Genomic DNA, 15381 nt, shown 5'->3' on the forward strand with positions numbered 1-15381 from the left:
TGCAATTCCAAGTTTATAGTGGAGTAACTATTGGAATTAATAGAATTAATTAATTAATTAAAGTGTTTAATTGATTATTAATTTTATTGGAGCTCGGGATTATAGGTCCATTAGTCCCCGCGTCGTCCTAGTAATTCTACCAGACACAAAGGGCAAAATGGGAATTTTAGAATTACGGAATTTTAAAATTAAACACTCGAAAATACTTAATTGAGAATTAATTATTATTTAAATAATGTGATTATTTAAATTTAAATTTGAACACATCTAGATTTATCCATTTAAACTTATTTGATAAGTTGTTCAATTTAGAATTCAAATTAATTTAAATTTGACTTAAATTGGAATTTGAGTCAAAATTGGACTACAGGATAAAGGATGATTTTCTCTTCCTTCCCTATTTGCAAATTGGCGCCACACAGGGATGAGAATTCCCTAAGGTGACCGGCCACACTAAGGATAAGGGAATGTGAGATTTTGTTTCAAATTCAAATAGGAGATAATTAACAAGCTTTATCTTGGAGATAGAGATTGGATTCCTTTTAGAAGTTTGACTTATACTCTATAAATAAGAGAATGATAGAAAATTACGCGAGACAATTTTTGAAACAATTTTTTCCCTAATTACAGAGGCTGGCCGAAATTCTCTTAGAGTGAGAAGGAGAAATTTTTCTCCAAAAATTCCACGTCGTGCATGCGTTGGTGTTTGTGAAAATTCGAGTGTTTATTCTAATCCGTTTTGTCTCAGGTGTGCCCACACACACGTCTTCGTAGATTCTAGGAATTGATGTAGAAGACATTGGTTTTCTAAACACAAAGCTTTAGAGCAAGGATTATTCAATGTCAAAGAACTCAAGTTATCATCCTAATCGGCCGCCAGATATTATTTGTAATTGAGTTCTTAATAAATAAATTAATGTGATTAATTTATTTGTGCATAAATTAATATAATCTATAGAGTATCTCAAAGATTTTGTAAAAATTTTTATTATACACGATCCGTCTTCCTGATACTTCCGCACCCTAATTCAATTCGGTAACCAACAAAGGTTGCCCTAAAAGGTCAAGAATCCAGATGTCGCTTCTTTTTTGTACACATTTACTAGGGCCGGCAATATGGGTCACGACACGACGACACGACTCGAAAACGACACGGATTTTGCGGGTTAGGGTTGAGAAAAAAGAGGTTCTGGTCAGAATTGGGTCGACCTGAAATTGACACGAAAAATATGGGTCAATTTCGGGTTGGACCCGCCTAACCCGAACACGACACGTAACTCGTAAAAAACTAAAAAATACATATATTTTTCATTTCATATTTTAAATTTTATTATGAACTTGTGATATCATGATAGTTATACTCAAAATCTTATACTATTATTTGCTTAATTTCAATGGATGTTATTGTAATTTAGTGTGTTATGAATTTTAAGTTATTTCTAATATGTAAAAAACTAAATAAAAGTATACAATTTTCGTGTGAATTTCGGGTTCACGGGTCAATTTCGTGTCACGGGTCATTTTCGGGTCGTGTCGTGTCAGCTCGTAAAGTGGTCGTGTCGTGTTCGTGTTGCGGTTTTTAAAAAATTTCGTGTCGCGGGTCGTGTTCGGGTTGACTGAAAATTTTAAAAAAACGATCAAAACACGACACGTGACACGAATTGTCATCCCTAACATTTACAACATGTTGCACGTACAATACAATAATCACGTATTTTATTAGTATTTTTCTCCCCTAAAAAAAACAAAAACAAAAACAGTATTTTTCTAGCAAAGAGCGAATTCTTATTATTAGCGCCCTATTTTATTTTATTTTTCTTATTACTTTTATGCCTGCATCTTTGGTGGATTTTTTTTTTTTTTGGTTCTTTTCTTTTTGTTCTAATCGAGATGTTGCCAGATTAGACTCGTTAAGGTTTGGCATTCACAAAATGGCACAAAGACCTAGTCCAATAATTTGTATCGTTATCTTGCTAGTAGAAAATAGAACTTGCTTCTTGGCTATTTCCGGCTTAAATGATCACCAAAGCCCATTTCATAGCAATATCTGAAGGAATCTTTTTTTAAGGAGTCTCGGTGCATAGCTTCCCATTAGCAACCCAACTAGGCATAATCAAAAAATTATTATAACATCCCCAGTATATATATTGATTGACTTAATACCGAATAATAAGATATATAGTAATCTATTGATTCAAGTCACGAATGAATGTCAGAAAAATTTATAATAGAAGACTCCGTTATTAATGAAGGAATAATGAAAATTGTACTCCAAAAAGCTATAGTGAAATTTCTAAATTAAATGATAATTTTATTTATAACTATCTTACAATAAACCTATAATAAAATGTCGCAGTTTATTTAGCAGTAAAAGTTATAGTGGCCCTAAATGTTTTATAAAGGCTTGAAAGAGTTTGCAAATATGATCGTTTATGGAATTAGATGGATATTTGTATCTAAATAATTTAGCTTGGACAATTTCTTGATGATTAAGGATGTTTAGCAGATTTCAGACTATATAGTCCACGTGAATTTGATGAACATACCGGCCCCATTTAGTTTACCAATTCGAGTTTTCAATTCAAGCTGAGATGTGACTTTATATGAGAGTTTTTAACCGTAGTAAAAAAAAAAAGTTATATGTGACTTTTTGTGAAACCTTTTAACTGTAATAAAACTGAAATTAAAAACTCAAATCAGTAAAATGAACAAGACTTTAAAGTTTTAAATATTTGTGTTGCTTGAGGACCTGATCAATAGTGGAGTGTAAAGGTCGATACTCCAGGGTGCAAACCCCTAAACACAATCAGCATACCTCGCGTGGAGGTGATTTTATTTTTAGTTTGTGTAAGTTCGTGTTGCACCTATGCCCGTGGTAACCATGTGGGCATATATGACCTCCGAACTCCATTTTTTTTTTATTTTTTTAATTCAAAATTGTTCTATAAATCTTATATTTGAAGTGATTTGCCATTAATTGATGTTTCAAAATACTTGAGATTAATGATTAAAAATGTATATTAGTATTTCACATACTTATATGAATATAACTTACTCGATCTTGATAATATATGTCTTGATTTATTGCACATATTTCCGAGATTTGCACTGTCATATTGTTTTACAATTCATTTTTTCATGGGACCCCTAAACTGAAAATTTTTACAATTGGCTCACGCAACTTTATAATTTGTGTTTGTTTTTCAAAACTGTTTGGCCCATATGCGACCCACATGAGCATCTAATAAGGGCAATGGCATCATTTTCACCTCCAAATAATTTCAATCAGATATCAAAATATCAATCAAATAGAATTTTCTAAATATTAAAAGACATATTTAATGTGCTATTTTATTCTGTGTTGCGATGCTAATACTATTTCATATGTTATGCCTATTTTATGTCATAGCTATTTAATAGTGAGATAACTTAAAAGATAATGTAATAATCATTGGATGAAAAAACTAATATATCAGCTACTAATAATCAAATGCTAAATTTAACGTTACTATACATTGTGATAAATTAATTTGCCAACAAGTATACCATTAACATATACAATAATATTTATATTCGCCCAAAGGCAAAGAAGCTACCATTCTCCGGACTCTTTCTTTTCTAATTTCCGATTGTCAACTAAAATAAAATAAAGTAAAATAAACGAGTTGCCACTCTGACTTTTCCAGTCAAAAAGTTGAGCAGTTTGAAAACAAGGGAGGTTGTCAAAACCCGTCCTTTTCCCAGCCTTAACTTCCTTGGTACCATTCTTTATATAAACCGCCCACAAACCCCCCAAATACACAAGCCAAAGAGCACAAACTTCGACCAAAAGATGCAAAAGATGAGAAACACAATAGCCTCCATAACCATTGCTTTTCTCCTTCTTCTTCTTCTTCTTCTTCATGTCTCCGTTTCATCCGCAGCCTCATATGATGACAATAATTCTTTGTACACAAGATTTCTCCAGTGCCTAGAAAACCACACAAACCCGTCATCCCAAGTCTCAAACCAAGTCTATTCCCAATCAAACACTTCATACACTTCAGTTCTACGAGCATACATCAGAAATGCCCGCTTCAACTCATCCTCAACCAACAAGCCCCTCCTCATCGTCACCGCCTCGCACGAGTCGCACGTGCAGGCGGCGGTTATCTGTGCCAAATCCATCGGCCTGCAGCTCAAAATCCGCAGTGGCGGCCACGACTACGCCGGCATTTCCTACGTCTCCGACTCCCCCTTCGCCATCCTCGACATGTTCCAACTCCGATCGATCTCCGTCGATGTCGCTGACGAGTCCGTCTGGGTCGAATCCGGGGCGACGCTTGGTGAATTGTACTACAGAATTTGGGAGAAGAGCAAGGTTTTGGGATTCCCCGGCGGAGTTTGCCCGACGGTCGCCATCGGCGGACACGTCTCCGGCGGCGGGTACGGACAAATGATAAGGAAGTATGGGTTGGCCGTCGATCAAGTCCTTGACGCGAAGATCGTCGACGTGAATGGAAACATTCTGGACAGGAAGGCCATGGGAGAAGATCTTTTTTGGGCGATTCGAGGTGGCGGTGGCGCGAGTTTTGGCGTGATATTGTCGTACAAGTTGAAGCTTGTCCCTGTGCCGGAAACCGTTACGGTTTTTAGGATGGAGAGGATTTATGACCAGAACCAGAGCGTAACCGACTTTGTTTATGAGTGGCAGAAGGTGGCGCCGGCGACGGACGACGGGCTTTTCATGAGGATGCTGATTCAGCCGATAACTTCGCGGGTTCGGAGGCCGGAGAAGACGATTAGAGCGACGATTGTAACCATGTTTTTGGGCAATGCTGATCAACTTGTATCCTTACTGGACAAGGAGTTTCCTCTTTTGGAGTTGAAGAAAGAGAATTGTATGGAGATGAGTTGGATAGACTCTGTTTTGTGGTGGGCTAATTTTGACAACGGGACTTCACCGGAAGTTTTGCTCGACCGAGATCTCGATTCCGCGAATTTTCTGATAAGGAAGTCGGATTATGTTCAGACTCCGATTTCGAAAGACGGGTTGGAGTGGCTGTGGAAGAGGGTTACTGAATTGGGCAAAACCGGATTTGTTTTCAATCCTTATGGCGGCAAGATGAACGAAATTTCTCCGGCCGATGCGCCTTTTCCTCATCGCGCCGGCAATCTGTACAAAATTCAGTACTCCGTGAATTGGGAGGAGTCCAGCCCCGAATTGGAGAAGAATTATACAACGCAGATAAGAAGGCTTTTCAGTTACATGACTCCGTTCGTGTCTAAGAATCCTAGACGTGCTTTCTTGAATTACAGAGACTTGGACATTGGGGTGAATAGTTTTGGTGAAAATAGCTATGAAGAAGGGAAGGTTTATGGGGTCAAGTACTTTAGTGATAATTTTGATAGGTTGGTGAAGGTGAAGACTGCGGTTGATCCCGAGAATTTCTTCAGGAATGAACAGAGTATCCCAACTCTATCAAGTAAGGCATAAAGGAAATTTACCAGTCACACACGGCTTGTTGTAGTTGTGATATATTTGGTTACTAGAATAAACGATTTACTCCATTGGGTATTTTGTGATGTTGCTATTGGTAATTAATTACCCCATTTGATATAGTGAAATACAGAAATTTTGAGCGTTCAAAAGTGTTTTTTTTATCTTTCTCAAGTCGAGCATATTTAAGACTAGATGTGACATGTATGGGAAATTAGCGTACAATATATTCAATTTAGTTAGCAGCAACGATCAAAACCTTGCGTGATTGATGGTTCTGTTTGTTAAGTTAGTTTTACATCACCTTTTGGTAATGTTAAAGGACTTTTTACCCTTTTGGAAATCTAACTTGTGTACTTTGAAGAGGGCTCAAAAGTCATTGAGTTGAATTAATTGTTGGTGACCAAATTAATCATATAAAGGTGTGAACTAAAAAGATCCACATACCATGTCACGATTGGACATAAAATTATGAGAATTTAAGTACAATTTATTGGATTGAAATTGCATGGAAGCTACATTAAGTGTTTCTCTTCACAGACTTTCTCTTGTCTCTCACGCGGTTAAGCAATGGCCTTTATTACACTTGGTCCCAAAATCATGTGGGTGTTGACTTTTTGTTTGCAAAGGCTTTGGATCATCCGTTTGTATTCTCAACTTTTGCATACGTCTATTATTTGTAACATGACATAAGCTTGTGCGTCGGCAAGTTTTTTTGTTGGTATATTGTATGGTCTTATATTGTATGGTATCTTTGTCATTAGTAAGTTTTTTTGTATCATGTCATCATGTGACTTTGTTTGGATTTTTGTCTTGTGGTTTTGACCAATAAACACCAACATTTCATTTATTTCCCATTTTATGGCATGTTAACGTTTCTTATAGTCCAGGAATGGTAAAATTCAGCTACGCTGTTTATCACACTCCTGTTTCAAGTGTTTGCACCCCATTTGTTCGACATTTGTCCTCAACTAAAAACCTTTTGAATTTGTCCTACTGCGTTATTCTTCCTAATTATTGAGTGCTAATTGGAGTGCTCTGTGGAAGGTTAATAATAATATGTACGTAGTTAGTTTCATGGTAAATCTTGCATGTGATAAATGCTAATGTAACAGCCTTGTGCTGTGCTTTAACGCAAGGGCTAAGGCCTATTTAGGCTTGTTCGTAATTTCTCAATTTGTATATCCACATTGGGGAACTTCTCCAAAATTTCTATTGTTTTCATTGGATATTAATGTTATTCTGCTCGTCTTACTCAACCTCAGCTTGCAATATTTTCTGATATTTTCTGTTAATTATACTGCAGGTCCCGTTTCCAGTGTGACAGGAGGGTCGAGGCCTAACGTGTCATCAAAGGTGGGAGTCTTGATATATTTGTTTGTTTAAAGGTCATAACTGCACATCTTTTTCTCAAATACACTTATAATTTTGTTTATTCTTCGCAAAATGCGATATTTGTTACCGTGAGACCTATGGATCTCATATGCGAGACTCACCTTGGTGCTTAGCGTCGTGGACGCCCTATGACATTGTTCTTTTTACCGTTCATTTCGCCGATTCGAGTTTAGAATTCGAATTTTGCTACAGTAAAAAGTTCTCAGAAACAGTCACATCTAACTTTTTTGCTACAGTAAAAAACTCTCACATAAAATCACATCTCAACTCGAATTACAAACTCGAATCAGCGAAATGAACAGATCCTAAGTGTGTATAGTTGAAAAACACGATATTCCCGGATCCACTTCAAAGGCTAGCTAGATTCCCTTTTTGACTTTATGTGGTTTGGTTAAGTTATGTTTTCTTCACGCGAAGTGGATGGATGCGAAGGAATTGTGGAAGACAATGAACCACGTCATCAAATAAGAAGTCGTTAAATGCATGAAGGGCTAAAGAGTTGTCGATCTTTTAAACATAGACACGGTTATTAGGTAAGTCATCAGACTCATCTCCTCTTGTTCGTGGCTCTTGTTTGATGACTATAATTAATAATTACACCACCTCCTGCGTGGTGGGAGTAGAGAGTAAGAATGTTAAATTGTTACTTATGTTGGGACTATCAGAGACTTGCCATAATAATTGACCATTGAAACAAATGCAACAATGGTTTTTTATGTGTAAGCAAGTTATAAATAATATAAATTACCTACACCTTTTTTGGGGCAATATAATTACGGAAATTAGCAAGAGGCTATGGACTCTCTGTAACTACTCACTGGTTAGCCTGGTCTTCTCTGCCTTTTGGACTTGGCCCATTAAAATGGGTGCTTTCATCATCGATAATTCCATCTTTTTTTTTTCCGGAGGGAAAGTTGCTTTCTATTGAATTAGGCCGAATTAGGCCAAAACTAAGGGAGTCACAAATCTAGAAACCGTGTTAGTTCCGACAAAGTCCAACATAGAGTGGAAAACAGAAGAACTTGGAAATGGGCAACAAAATTCCCTTCTCGAGGAACAAAGCCACAATTCCAATTATTATCCCGGGATAACAGCTCAAGAATGTCATCAATTAGAACTCCCTCTTCAGCCAATATAGACCCCATATTGACCGCCTGAAGCAACCGAAGTGTAAGCACTCTTAAGTTTTTGGTGAAAAATGGAAGCATGCGACCTTCCTTGATTTCATTGATATTTATACACAAGTAGTTTGATATTATTACAAATCAATCAAATAAATGCTGACATATCCAAATTTCATTACGTGATGGAACTTTCCTTATAGTTTTTGGAAGACCCAATATCAAAGGGATTGCTCTGAGTGTTGACGATTGCATTGCTGATTGCTTGTGATATGTCATTGACTTTGCCTCTTGCAAATCTTTCCTTATCATGCCCCCTCAAGTTGGAGAGGGAAGTAGACTGAACGACCAACTTGTTTCTGAGAAAGGTATAGGTGGCCTTTGACAGAGGCTTAGTGAATATATCTGCTGGTTGTAAGGAAGAAGGCACATATCGAGTAACAAGAGTGCCCATGGCAACTTTTTCACGCACAAAATGATAATCTATTTCGATATGCTTAGTGCGGGCGTGAAATAATAGATTAACAGACATGTATAAAGCACTTAAATTATCACAAAATAGTTGTGGTGGCTTGCGTAAAGAGATGCCAATATCACGAAGCAACAAAGTTAACCATGTGAGTTCAGCAGTAGTGGAGGCCATCGAACGATACTCAGCTTCCGAGCTTGATCAGGCAATTGTCGATTGCTTTTTAGAACACCAAGAGACACAGTTAGCTCAGAGAAAAACACAAAAACCAGTAGTACTCCTCCTTGTCGTAGAACATCCTGCCCAATCGGCATCTGAGAATGCATAGAGAGAAATGGGGCTGTTTGAAACGAAACGTAGACCATAATCTTGAGTTCCCTTGAGGTAGCGAAGTATTCGTTTACTGCCTTGAGATGAAGCATAGTCGGATGATTGAAAAATTGACAGATTCAATTTACCGAGTGAGTTATATCAGGCCGAGTGAGTGTCAAATATTGTAAGGCGCCTGCTATACTCCGAAAATTTGTAGCATCCACAAGTTCATCATCTGAACTGGTAGACTTGTCTTTAAGAGCCATTGGAGTAGCATTAGTAGCACTAGTAAGCATGCCAGTACGTATGAGCAAATCTTGTACATATTTGGCTTGTGAGAGAAAGATACCTCCATCAAAGGTTTTTATTTCAACTCCTAGAAAATATTTCAAAGCTCCCAAATCTTTAATAGCAAACTCGACACTTAATTGTTGAATGATAGTAGTGACGAACAAATCACTGTTTCCGGTGACTAAAATATCATCGACGTAGATGAGTAGCAAAATTGTTGTATTATTCTGACGATAAACAAAAAGTGAAGGATATGCCTTACTGCAAAAGAAGCCAAGGTGAAGCAGGAATCGAGAGAGCCGATCGAACCATGCTCGGGGGGGCTTGTTTAAGACCGTATAGGGACTTGCAAAGCAGACACACATGATCGGGCTTATGTGGGTCAACAAAACCGGGAGGTTGTTCCATATAAACAGTTTCTTTGAGATTACCATGTAAAAAGGCATTTTTAACGTCGAGTTGCCTCATACTCCAATTGAGTGAAGTCGAGAGAGCTATCACTGTTCGAATGGTTGTGTGTCGAACCACCGGACTGAATGTCTCATCATAGTCAATACCGGAGACTTGAGTAAAGCCATGGGCAACTAATCTAGCCTTGAAGCGATCTATAGAACCATCTTCATGTTGCTTGATTCTGTAAACCCACTTGGCCCCAACAACATTTGAATTAGCGGGTCAAGGAACTAAAGACCAAGTGTTGTTGTCCTTGAGAGCTTGTAGTTCTTCATGCATTGCTTCTATCCAGCGTTTATCTTTAAGAGCTGAACGAAAAGTCTTTGGCTCTGTAGGAGTTGTAGAGTGATGAGCCAGATTACATTCATAATCTTGCAGATAGGCTGGTGCGTGTCGAATTCTGTGAGGTCGCTCGGTGACAGCATTTGAAGAAGGCGTCTCTGCTACACCATTTGTTTCAAGAGCATTGTCATTTGGCAAAGACGATTCTTTCTCAGAATGAATAACATCATTGTTCTCCAAAAGATCATTGTTTTGCTCCATGGAAACTTCTTCTCTGAGTGTTCTTTGAAGCATGCCATTATTTTCTTCCATTATAGTGTCACCTGGACAAAAAATTTCTTCATCTGCACCACAACAAGAGTTAGTTTTTTGATAAAAACTTTTTTTTTTTTTTTTGGTGAAAAATGGAAGCATGCAACCTTCCTTGATTTCATTGATATTTATACACAAGTGGTTTGATATTATTACAAATCAATCAAATAAATGCTGACATATCCTAATTTCATTACGTGATGGAACTTTCCTTATTGTTTTTGGAAGACCCAATATCAAAGAGATTGCTCTGAGTGTTAGACGATTGCATTGCTAATTGTTTGTGATCTGTCATTGACTTTGCCTCTTGCAAATCTTTCCTTATCACGAAGAACATCAACTTCAGCAACATCGATCTGCAAGTCACAGGATCTCGCAAACATAAGTCCTTCCAGAGAGCTAAACACTCAACAATAAGGGAAGTAGGATCCAAGATCACACCTGCGGTTTCTCTGATCACAACAACCGCCCCTATAAGCCCAAACGTTCAGCAACAGATGCATCAACATTAAGTTTCAACGACCCCTAGAGCGATGTCGTCCATTTAACGGTACTCTGAATGTGTGATCCCATAGATGGTTCGTCCGCGTCCTTGCAATTTTGGTAGTCCCCCACCATGCGCCCAGCCAGCTCCAATGTATCGACAGGAGATCTCTACAGTTTGTCGTGAATGAAATGATGCGTAGCCGTCAAAATGGCCCGCGCCATACCGCACAGCTAGAGGTCAGATTGAGAAGCGAGACGACTCCACTTAACAAACAATCATTCAAAGCATATCTACCAAATTTTAGTTTTGGCCATAATGCACATGAATCTCGTACTTGACGAGCAAACTTTGCATTCTCACAACGCATGGCTCCACAACTTAAACCACTCTGCTCTGATTTCAATTCCATGGCTAGTCGATATCCCAATCTAATAGTGCAGTTGCCTTTAAGGTCAAAATGCCAAACCCATTCATCTTGTTGAGCTCCCTTTCCTAATGGGATGCCGAAAATAACCTCTTGATCAATTGGCAAGAAGGTATTATAGATAAACTCCCTGTTCCATTGTCGATTAAGGATGAAATCTTCCTGTCAGTTTCTGAAACGATTTCAAACGAAAACTATAGCGGAAGCGGAACAGATTGGATCGAGTACAAACAAAAAGTATCATAAAACTTTTGTTGAACACTACAGATTACACAACTTATCCGATAAATCAACCAAAATATGCGTTTCAACCAAAACGCGCGATTTCGTTGAATTAACTGTTGCTCGCTACAATTGCGTTTTTCAAACTTATTAATATGTATAGATTTACTATAGCTCGCTACAGTAGCGTTTTTTCAAACTTATTAATATGTATAGACAATAAAGGGTGAACAAATAGGACTCACATCCAACATACAAGGTGAACCTATCAAAACATAATTACGTATTATTTTCCTGCTCTCTCTCTCTCTCTTGTCTTCTATTTTCACATTTCTTTAGTGTTCTTGTGCAGTGGATTTCAGTGGCAGCTCGAGTTTAAACCGCACACGCAGAGAGTTGTTAAGAACGTGATTTGTGATACTGTGGGATTTACCGATCCTGATTCTTGGAGTGGTGCTGAAGCGTTTCCGTCATGGTTGTTGTGTGACTATAGCAGAAAAAAAAAAAAAAAAAAAAAAAAAAAAAAAAAAAAAAAAAAGGGCTTTTTTTTTAAAAAAATTTTTTTAAAAAAAAAAAAAAATGAAAATTTTAAAAAAAAAAAAAAAAAAAAAAAAAAAAAAAAAAAAATAGAGTCGTCATTTTGAGAACTAGATTTTTAATAAAATAACAATGCGCACATGATCTCATCACTTGTTACCTCTCTTTTTCCCTAAAAATGTAAATTTGTTATACTTATAGATAAGTGATAGTTTACAGAAAGGTCTTAGTAGTGACGCAAAATGTCTCATTACTTGAAAGCGTGAAGCAACAAGTAGTTGTCTACATATGTTAAGCACCATTATCATTGCGTGGATCAACGTAAAAGCCGCAAATGAAAGCGTAAAAGCGATGTAATACTTGCTCTTAGAGTCTTATAAAGCAGTGGACATATAATTGATGGCCCTTGGCCGGTTTGAGTTTTTCATATTCTGTGGCAGCTTCGTCATTTTATCTTCACTGAAATCATTATATCTGAAACGTCACGTTACTCGTACACAAGCCTTTTCTTCACTTTGATCCCAAGGAATTTTCTATTTCTAGCATTCACTCTTATTTTCATCTCTGCTTATTTCCTTAAATCTCCCTATTAGGCAAACGAATGATTGTTAAAATAAAAAGTTTCCCAAATACAACATTTCATTTAAAATAGTTGAAATGCTTTTTAACTTACTTTTTCATGGTTTTGTTATTTAAATCTATTAAATAATTTTACATAATATGACTGGTTAGACATCATTTAAGACACGAAAAATTGGACAAATGATTTGATTAGCGAACGGAATACATATTATTACTTTGTTGCTTCAAAAGAAAGATCAGCATTAGACATAATGATTAATTCTAGGCAACCTAATTTTATTCAAGAAACATTATAAGTTGGCAAAAACGTTTCTTCAGGTAGACTGTTTGGAAAAATAATTACCTCAATGTCTCCATATATTTCCATATAAAAAGGGTTAAACATTCTTTACTTAGCACCACCATTTCTTTGTCACAGAGAGAGAAACTCAAAGAAAGCAAAGTAATATGGCGGTTTGGATCAAACCGTCTGTAGCAATAATTATGTTTCTCCTCCTTCAATGTTCTGAATATTCATTAGCAGCTTCAACACTAGAAACCTTCGCACAATGTGTCTCCCTTAACTCCGACCTTTCTGTTCTTCCACTTTCAACAATATTCTTCGCCGCAAATGATACTTTCTTCACTACTATTCTCCAATCTTCCGCACAAAATCTCCGCTACTTGGTGCCATCAGCGCCGAAACCCGAGTTCATCTTCACGCCATTGCATGATTCCCACGTCCAAGCCTCCGTGATTTGCTCCAAACAGCTCGGACTACATCTGAGAGTCCGAAGCGGAGGCCATGACTACGAAGGCCTTTCTTACGTTTCCGAGATCGAAAGGCCTTTCATAATTGTAGATCTTTCGAATCTTCGAGTAGTTTCCGTCGACGTCGAAGAAAACACTGCATGGATACAGGCCGGTGCCACTATTGGTGAAGTTTACTACAGAATTGCAAAGAAAAGCAGAGTACACGGGTTCCCAGCCGGGCTTTGCACGAGTTTAGGCATTGGCGGGCACATAACTGGTGGAGCTTATGGCTCTATGATGAGAAAATACGGCCTAGGCGCTGACAACGTTGTAGATGCGAAAATTGTCGACGCTAACGGGAAAATTCTAGACAGAGCGGCCATGGGAGAAGACTTGTTTTGGGCGATCAGAGGCGGCGGAGGAGCCAGCTTTGGCATCATTCTTTGGTGGAAGATTAAACTCGTTCCTGTTCCGGAAACCGTGACGGTTTTCACCGTTGCAAAAACTTTGGAACAAGGAGGTACAAAGGTTCTTCACAAGTGGCAACAAGTTGTTGACAAGCTTGACGAAGATCTCTTTATTAGGGCCATTATACAAGTGGCTAACGCCGGCGAAAAAGGTCAGAAAACCATTGTCACTGCTTACCAAGGCCTGTTTCTTGGTGGAGTTGACAAACTTCTGCAAATCATACGACAGAGCTTCCCCGAACTGGGTTTAACAGGCAAGGATTGCGTCGAAATGAGTTGGATCGAGTCCGTCCTCTACATCGCAAGCTTTCCGACCGGAACTCCACCCGAAGTTCTTCTCCAGGGGAAATCCACATTCAAGAACTTCTTCAAGGCGAAATCGGACTTCGTAACAGAACCGATTTCCGAAACCGCGCTCGAGGGTCTGTGGAAGAAGCTGATGGAGGAAGACTCTCCGTTGACAATCTGGACTCCTTATGGCGGAATGATGAGCAAGATTTCGGAGTCCGCAATCCCTTTCCCTCACAGAAACGGCACAGTTTTCATGATCCAGTGGCTGTCATTGTGGCAAGATGGAGAGAGAGACGCAGGAAAGCACATGAACTGGATTAGGAAGCTTTATGATTACATGGCTCCTTATGTTTCGAGGTTTCCGAGGCAAGCGTACGTGAATTACAGAGATCTTGACCTTGGGATGAACAAGAAGAACGAGACTAACTTCATAGAGGCGAGTGGTTGGGGAAACAAGTACTTCAAGGATAACTTTGACAAGTTGGTGCTGATTAAAACCATGATTGATCCCGATAACTTCTTCAGGCATGAACAAAGCATTCCGCCGCTTCCGCGCCCGTCTTCCCAAAGCATGGGTTGCTCTGATTCGGCTTGATTTGTGTTTTGGAGATCAGTTGGTTTGCCTAGCTATACAATATGGTGTTTTGGTGATGATCAAGTTTTTTTACTCGTGAGATGTGAATGGGAAAAATGTATTGTCTTGTGCATCTTCCTATATATGTAGTCGCGTCATAGAAAATGTTTATTTAAGTTGTGGATGTTTATTAAAACTTTTAGACTGTAAAATTTTATACTTGTGCTTGTTGGTATACTAATAGAGTTAGGAATCTGCAAAATGATAACTTCAGATTAGAGAATCCGGAACATTCAACTATGTAATTGGCACTCTTATCACCTCCCAAACCCCCTACTTTGACATTATTAAAACGAATCTATGATCATAGTTCTTAACACATAAAGAAAATCTAGTCTTTTAAATGGAGCTAATTTAATAATGCCCCCAAACATCTCCAACAAAATGGATCAGCTAGCCCCAAAGTTTAAATAGAAACAAATTACATTTCTCTGAATCTATAATTTGGAAGACCTCTGCCATCTCTGGTAATGAGGTCAAAAATAAAACCGTGGTCGATGTAAGAATTTACGGCGGATCGTGTCCTTCAAGTTGCATTTGCTTCCTTCTACCACATCGTAATTAGTCATTGGTACGGTCGGTATATACGTAATCTATACTTTTAAATTGTTTCTTTTTTTCAGATTTCTATTTTTTAAAAAATTTAAATGTTTTCAACATATTTAAAAAATAATTTTTATTTAGACTTAATTTTAAAGCAAATTAATTAAAAGGGTATAAAAGACATTTTATGTTTGATTCATAGTACTAAGAAATTTTTTTTACATATAAATATGGTTCAATATTATAAAAAAAAAAAAAAAAGGTAAGGTACCTACGGTATACCAGAGGGTACCCTAACATGACTTTATCCCACTCAAAGTTTCCAACTTCCAACCTAATTTCACTCTA

General features: G+C 37.7%; 2 protein-coding genes across 2 annotated transcripts; both read left to right on the forward strand.

The window, feature by feature from the left end:
- The first annotated feature begins 3778 nt into the window (after window positions 1–3778).
- On the forward strand, window positions 3779–5897 carry LOC21408649 (berberine bridge enzyme-like 21). Its single transcript, XM_010100232.2, has one exon. It carries the CDS (start codon window positions 3833–3835, stop codon window positions 5474–5476), a length of 1644 nt encoding a protein of 547 aa, XP_010098534.1. The 5' UTR covers window positions 3779–3832; the 3' UTR covers window positions 5477–5897.
- A 6842-nt stretch (window positions 5898–12739) lies between these two features.
- On the forward strand, window positions 12740–14626 carry LOC21408650 (berberine bridge enzyme-like 13). The gene has a single exon (XM_010100233.2). It carries the CDS (start codon window positions 12814–12816, stop codon window positions 14449–14451), a length of 1638 nt encoding a protein of 545 aa, XP_010098535.1. The 5' UTR covers window positions 12740–12813; the 3' UTR covers window positions 14452–14626.
- The last annotated feature ends 755 nt before the right edge of the window (window positions 14627–15381 follow it).

Source organism: Morus notabilis, unplaced genomic scaffold (genome assembly GCF_000414095.1).
Source record: "Morus notabilis unplaced genomic scaffold, ASM41409v2 Scaffold276, whole genome shotgun sequence".
NCBI classification, from domain to species: domain Eukaryota; kingdom Viridiplantae; phylum Streptophyta; class Magnoliopsida; order Rosales; family Moraceae; genus Morus; species Morus notabilis.

Bases quoted from the DNA above. Each gene is read 5' to 3' on its own strand.
- LOC21408650 (XM_010100233.2), top strand. From the start codon at position 12,814: ATGGCGGTTTGGATCAAACCGTCTGTAGCAATAATTATGTTTCTCCTC.
- LOC21408649 (XM_010100232.2), top strand. From the start codon at position 3,833: ATGCAAAAGATGAGAAACACAATAGCCTCCATAACCATTGCTTTTCTC.